The sequence below is a fragment of the Vigna angularis genome, chromosome 1 (assembly GCF_016808095.1).
Source record: "Vigna angularis cultivar LongXiaoDou No.4 chromosome 1, ASM1680809v1, whole genome shotgun sequence".
Lineage (NCBI taxonomy): Eukaryota > Viridiplantae > Streptophyta > Magnoliopsida > Fabales > Fabaceae > Vigna > Vigna angularis.
In genome coordinates, this window is record NC_068970.1 from 36,113,186 (window position 1) to 36,120,621 (window position 7,436).

The 7,436-nt window shown below is 37.2% G+C and overlaps 1 protein-coding gene across 4 annotated transcripts; it reads right to left on the reverse strand.

The window, feature by feature from the left end:
• Positions 1-272: 272 nt before the first annotated feature.
• LOC108321795 (sucrose transport protein SUC3) lies at positions 273-5,703 on the reverse strand. Of its 4 annotated transcripts, none has more exons than XM_052869029.1 (14): positions 5,251-5,703; positions 5,034-5,099; positions 4,545-4,662; positions 4,413-4,452; positions 4,215-4,299; positions 4,068-4,101; positions 3,827-3,926; positions 3,413-3,488; positions 2,605-2,964; positions 2,323-2,466; positions 1,919-2,152; positions 1,699-1,762; positions 1,568-1,611; positions 273-752 (listed from the first exon to the last, which is right to left on the reverse strand). In XM_052869029.1, exons 1-14 carry the CDS (start codon positions 5,509-5,511, stop codon positions 585-587), a joined length of 1,794 nt encoding a protein of 597 aa, XP_052724989.1. In that variant the 5' UTR covers positions 5,512-5,703; the 3' UTR covers positions 273-584. The 4 variants fall into 4 exon arrangements, 3 of the variants coding, with proteins under 3 accessions (XP_052724989.1, XP_017409145.1, XP_017409151.1); XM_017553656.2 differs by having other exon boundaries at positions 4,413-4,477; positions 4,564-4,662; positions 5,251-5,702; XM_017553662.2 differs by having other exon boundaries at positions 4,564-4,662; positions 5,251-5,325.
• Positions 5,704-7,436: the final 1,733 nt, after the last annotated feature.

The window sequence follows — 7,436 nt, forward strand, 5'->3', positions numbered from 1 at the left end:
TTAGAAAATAATTTATTAAACTACCACGAAAACTATTAACTCTCCACTTGAATCTGGAGATAAAAATAAGACAAACAAAATAAGCATTTTTACGGCATTATATATAAATATTATTACTATAAATAATAAAGTAAAAAGTTAAAATATTTATTTAATTTTACAAAACATATATGTATTAAATAGATTATTTATTTCTTCTAAAAATCTTCAATATATTTTTATTCGCAAACATATTTTTTTGTACGTCATTTTCATTTCATTAATGTCTTCTATTTCTTTTCATTTCATTATTATTTTTCCCCTCTATATTACACTTATCATCCCAACAAGGCATAAGTGAATGCATGAAGGATTACAAAACCGTGTTACTATATGCCCTAAGCTTTCTTCTACTGTTGAGTGAGTTACATAAAATACAGACACCCATAATGTGGGGGAAAATGAATGAATTTGAATATGGCATGCGCCTTCTGTAGATTGGAAAGCAAGTAATCATCGTGTAAGCTCTCCATATTTTGGGTGCAGTCTCGATTTTAGAGCAACATGTACAAGATAAAATATTGCCAGAATAGATCTTCGAAGGGCTAACCCATATGAAATCCTGTTGACTGGAAATTGCTAGATAGATTTGGCAGTTTGAGAGTTGCAATTATACCACCAGCCAGAGCACAAACGGAGGCCAGAACAAAGGCAGGAATATTTCCACCACCAAAGAGAGCATCCCAGGGACCACAACCAAGGGATATAACAATCTAAAGATGCCAATAATATATCAAAACCGAATTCACAACATTTACAAGAAACTCAAACTCTAAAAGTGTAAGATGTCATCAAGGAAAACTATTACAGAGAGCTATAATCAACCATTGATTGGTCACAGTACCAACAGTTTCATCCCAATATCATACAAAAGAATAAGAAACTACCAAACAGGACGAAAAGAATGGAGAGGCAAGTTTAGGATAGAGGGAACAGTCTTTCACCTTTTATTTTTTAATGTTCAACCATTAATTTGGTACCACTATAATTGAACAAACATTACAGTTTAGTCTCATGTAAAAATCATCTTTTTTTAGTTCTTGACCATACTGTTGTTGTCCATTTTAATTTCTATGAATTTAAACAATTAGAGATTAACAGATTAAAAATGGTATGCATTACTAAAAGTTAATGAAATAACGAGTAAGGATTAAAATGGTTGAATTACAACTACACGGACTAAAAGACAAATTTTGTACAACTAGAAGGACTAAACAAGTAAATAAACTTTTTATTAATATTCATTGTGGTTTTTCAGTTATAAATAAATTTTATGCACCCTGTTCCAAAATAAAGTCCATTGGAATTGTGTCCAAAAATAGTAAATAAGGAAGAAATTTGGAGAGTTAATTGCATAGGAAAGATCAAAACACCACATTGCACAACATTAATGTAGTAGTATGAACAGACACATGTAACAATGATAAAACAATATAAAACAAGACAATTTTGTAACTCCAAAAGATTCACTCTAAGAAAGGTGGAGTAACAAACAGACAGTAATACTAGAGAAGAAAAAGAAAAGTACCTGAGGAACAACAATTGCAAGATTTAGAACTCCTATGGCCAATCCTGCGTAACCAACAAAGCATCTTGAGATCAGAAACTTTAAAAGACCAAATATTCAGCATATCAAAATTATCTACAACAAATACCAACCTTGGCCACCTCCTGAATCAGCAGTCAACTCTGCTGTGACAGCAAAGGGTACACTGTAGGTAATCTGCCACAAATATGGGAAACAACCATGTCATGAATGAACTCCCTTAGATATTTAATAAAGATAATAGAATGGTTGCTTCAGAAGATCTAAAAGGAAACGGAATCCGGTGGTGCAACAAAATAGTTTAAATGTAAAAATCAAACAGCTCATACTCACCGCAAGAGGAAAACCAAGAAGAACAAACACAACCAAGGAAGCAATCTTGATTGCTACACTTGCTCCAATTACATGTTCTATCCCTCCAGAATGATTTCGAATGGAAATCAGACTAATGATAGCAGTGCCAGCCATGCAGACAAAGACAATAAAATTGCTCAGCGCCCATACCAATTTCGTGCCCATCCACTTACACATTGGTTCAATGAAAAAAGAGCTAATTCCAAGGACAACCTATGAAGCCATAAAAGCAGCGTCGGATGACATGACTCAGATCAGTAATTCGGCAGGAAAAAAATCCAAAACCCCGAATTTAACATAAAGATAAAAGAAGTTCTAGATCATCGTCAGTAAATCTTGTGAGAAATCTCTCAAAGAAAACATGCTCAATCTTGAGTTCTTACTGAATTCAATAGCAAACCAAATGCACCTTCTCTAACACCTTGATCGTAAAGATCTATTTCAGAAGTGCCCCCTTTTGGATCACCATGATAAACTTCTCTCCCCATCCAATCCGTGTCAAACAGAAAGAAGGGAAACCATGACAACTGCAGAAAGGCACATGATTGAAGGGAACATAAGAATGATTGCATAGAGGAAGCATCAGCACAAAACTAAGTGCCTTCACAACCGATTTGAGAACACAGATAACAGAAACCTTCACAAATAAATACTGCAGTACCTACCCAAGTGAGAGCCATTACAATCAGGACTGAATGCATAGCAGGAGGCAAATGCCTTAAACTTGTCAACAAGTTTACCAATACTGCTCCAGGCCCATCCATTACATTTTCAATATGATCTTCCCCAGCTTTGAAATTCTTAGGATTTAGCTCTGCCTCTTTCCCAATGTGATCTTCAGTTCTCTGGTCATTGGATTCACCCATAACAGATAAAGGCCTTGATTTTGAAAATTCAACACCATTTTGTTGTTGTTCATCCAATAAAGGAGAAAAATCTGACAAGTGATGATGTTGACTTGCAGTGGTAAGTGGAACCTCATCAGCAAAATAAAGGGTGACAAATGTGCATAATGCCAGAAACACCTGCCAATATTGTATGATGAGATTTCAAGCTATTAAATCAATTATGCATTAAAACTTTTAAGTTTAACGGTATGCGATTTAACAAGGAAGATCATTAAGCTAATGACCGAACCCCATAACAGCACAAACTTTTCCTAATAGTGTTTCTCTTTGCTTTCATAAAAGAGTACGGTCCGCAAAGATGTTGAGCACAAGATAATGCAAGTAGAGTTGTTGCTTCATAAGATAATGCAAGTAAAGATTATCGTCCCACTAGAGAATTAATTAAATTAAATTAATACAAAAAACTATCATACAAACTGGAAGAGCTTACTTTTGAGTACTAAGGAAAAGGAAAAAAAAAATAGTCATTCTAAGATAAGTCATGCTTATGATGTCTGACAACTGACAACGTATACTAAAAGTAAAATATGAAGGTCCAATCTAGCAGAATTTAATAGTAACCTACCACAGCCACAAGAAATGCTGCCTTAAGATTGCCACAGGCTTCGCAGCAAGCTCTTGTGGTCAGGAAAGGGAACCATCTGCTTCGACAAGAGACGGTAAAGCATTAGTATGAAATATAAACAGAACAAATATACAAAGTCAAAACCAGCATACTTCTGGAAAAGCAACAATAACAATAACAAAACCCAATTCCTAACTTTGGATTTACTTTAATCTATTTATCAAAACCACTTCCGGATCCATTATGTTGACCACTGTTTCTCTCAAAGGGCTAAATTTTTGCATAATCTTTTCACAAGTGTAAAACTAAATCTCCCCTGTCTTGTTTCCCATTACTGATTTAATAAGAACATATATCAAATATTGGTGACAGAAAAAATATATAAATAAGCATAAAAGACAAGCCAAGTCTCACTTGTTCCACTTTCCACTAGCACCAGAAGAATATCCTAGGATGTTCCCAGCTGCCATCCATGAGCAAAATATAGCATTTGCCACATTACGTTGATCAGGACCTAAATAGAAGCAAAATTTTAGTAGCACGACGGCTCCTCACTACCCAACAAACAAGTATTTTGTACAATATGAAAATCAATAATCCCATGGTGGGTGTTGAGAATTTAACAAAGAAAACAAGTGAGGCGGACAAACTTTACCAGACAGATCAGCCAAAAGTGCTCGAGCAGGACCCTACAAATTAAATTGGAGAAATGAAGGAGATTAAATTTTCTGCTGCACAATTGCATCTGTACAAAAAAGATAATATATAATGAAGAAGGTACCAATTAATTTAACAAGCTTACCTGCACCGTGTTGTTAGCAAGGTCCAGCATCCAGAACCCAAGAATAAATACAAGAGCAGCCCTTGTTCGGGTTCCTTTAAATGTTCTACAATTCCAGATATATAAATTTATTAACGCCTAACTGGTCAAATAGGAGAAATTCAAGAAGTCGAAGAAATAAAATGAGCAAGAAAAGAACAAAAGGTTGGCTACAGTAACCTGCAATGCTCGTGTGTATCACCTAATACATATCCAATGTCTGCAGAAAATCCGATTAATATCACCTAAATTACAAGACTTGACTTAGCTTATATATACTGTAGCGTAGAAAAGTAAATCAAAGTAAACAACCAATGTCACCGATGCTTACAGCCACAGATATCATAAGAGATCCTGCCAGAATGAACGGCCGCCTTCTGCCAAACCTCGACGTACATTTATCACTCCAAACACCAACGCAGGGTTGAACCTTAAGAAAAATTAAGGCAAACATATGACTTACTAGTTCAAAAGCAACAAGAACAAAAGCATAAACTTGTTCACATCAACCCGTCAACCTTCCAGAAAAAGTGATTCACAATGCGAATTACAGATTTATTTATCAAAGAACAAATCAGATCCACCTAAATTACAGTACACAAGAACGAAACAGCAAGGGACAAACATGAATGAACAAGGAGTTCGGCACACAAGCCGATTCATCGTAAAATAGATAAATTCGTTCAACATAGCATTAACTAATGCTGTAAAAACGGTGAACACAACACAAGCATACGTTCAACTGAACTCAAAGATAAAGACTGCATTTTTCAATAAGATTAAAGGAAGAGTGTAACATACCACAAGGCCTGTAATGGGACCACAAAGCCAGATAAAAGAAGAAAAAGCATGTCCTATTCCCAACGTCTGCGCACATAGTTAATCAGGAAGTCACGCTCCAGACACACATTGCAAATGCAACAACTAATATAGAAACAAATCCACATTCCAATTGCAATAACAAATCGAAGCGCGAAAGAGAAGGATCCGGTGAAACACGCAACCGCAAATATCGGACCTGAATGTAGGGCGTTAAGAGAGAGAGCTGCAAGGCCCAACCGAATTGGACGCCAGCGGCTACGGTGCAACTGAGAACGAGATTGACCAAGGAAGCTCTGTTGCTTGGCGGCGAAGGCGAGTGAATTGACGGCGGCGAGTTGACGTGGATCCGGTGGCCCCGGTGGTCGACATCTACGAGTTCGAGTTCGGGAGCGGAAGAATCGTCGTGGAGGTTCTTGTAAGGAACGCGGATCGACACTGTGTCTGACTTCCCCGCCATTACCACGCGCCTTTGGACATTCACGCGGATCGAAGTCCCGAACGCGAGAGACTGAAGAAGAGAGAACGACGACTTTTAGGGTTTCTTTTTATCTGTGGTTTTTTTGCGAAATGGGACTGTGAATCGAAATGAAAGGAAGAAGGTCAAAGAATTTGGGCGGGTGAAGAAAAGAAAGAAGAAATGGAGGCTACCATGGTCGCAAGGAAGATATGATCTGCTCCGTTGCAGCAGCGTCAAGGATGATACTCGCCCCCTGCTTACACTGCCACGTGGCAAGTTCGACCGCGTGTGGGTCCACGCCTTATTGAGGTGACCCACTTCTTTTGGAAACTCGAACTCATGAAGGAAACAAATGAAGCAACATATTTACTAATAAACAAATTAATGAATTAAATTGTACAAGAGAATATAATCACAAATGTAAAAGAAATTTAAGTAGCAGATAATTCCGTTTCTTAGTTTGGATAAGAATGTTAGCATTACTTACTTTCATAATGTTGTTTAAAGAAACTGAAAACGGTAAGAACTATTAAAAATATGGTTTAATACCCAATTTTGTCCCCAGTTTGTTTCTGAAATCTCAATATAGTCCCTCTTTAGAAAAGTAATTGTAATGGATCCTTAGTTGTAATTATGTGAGTCAAGTTAGTCCATTCCGTTAAATATAAGGAAACGGAGTTAATGGGTTGATGATGTGGCAGTAGTGAGTGGTTAGGTGTCAACATGCAATTTTGTGCGTGCTTACGTGGTGTTAGGGCAACTGATTTTAAAATTGGGTTTTAATTAGAAATTGGGGATAAATTGATTTGGGGTGATTTGTTGGAGATTAGGGCATTTTGGTTTGTGCGAAAGAAGACAAAGGCAGTGATCGCGAGAACCATCAAGTTTAAGACAAAGCATTTGTCAGTGGACGAGCATTCGTGGAGGTCGTGTTGGTGGGGTAAAGAACGAAAAGCGACATTCGAAGGTGCATTTATGGTAGGTTTTGTTTTGTGTTTGGTTCCTTTCGGTGTGGTCCCCCCAGAACTTTTGATTTTTATATGGTTTGTCTGTGTTGTGTAACCCATTGTCAATGCATTTGCTTTGTTTACTGTGGCGACATTATGGTTGTGGTCCCCCCTGATAGTGTGTGGTACTGTGTTGTGGCATTTGCTTTGTTTACTGTGGTAAATGTGGCTTTGCTTTGTTTGAGTTGTTTATGGTCTGTACAGTGGTATGTTTATGCTTTGTTTTTTGCTTAGATATCATTTGGGTTAAGGGTTAAGCATAGATTAACTGTGAACAATTTTTATATTAGATAATGTGGCCAACTCAGACATTGAAGTCATGTTTCACCATAGAGGGAAATTTGAGAATAATGGGACATTTGGATATCACTATGGTGAAACAACAACTTTAAAAATAGACCCTGATCGATGGAGTTATTTTGAAATATTAAGCATTGTAAAGGAGATGGGTTATAGGAATGTAAAGGACTTATGGTATTCATTGGGTCGTGGTCCTGTATTAGAAGATTGTTTGGAACCTTTATTAGATGACAAGGGTGCTTGTCATCTGATCAATATTGCTATGTTGAATGGTGAAGCTCACCTTTATGTTATACATAGGGTGTGTGAACCTGAGTATCTTCTGCAGTTGGAATACTTTTCTGAACCCCAAATTGATAGACCTAGTGGTGAAGGACAAGTTGAGAGAGAGAGTGGTGATTTGCAAGTTGATAGACCTAGTGGTGAAGAAGAAGTTGAGAGAGAGAGTGCTGAAAAGCAAGTTGAGATAGAGGTTGGTGAAGTAGATGTTGAGGCAGTGGGTGAAGCAGAGGTTGAGACAATAGCACCTGAGGTAGAACCTGAATCAGAAGTTGAGCCAGAAGGTATAAAAGTTGAGGTTGATGTAGTGGCTGATGTAGAGGCTATGGTAGAAGTTCA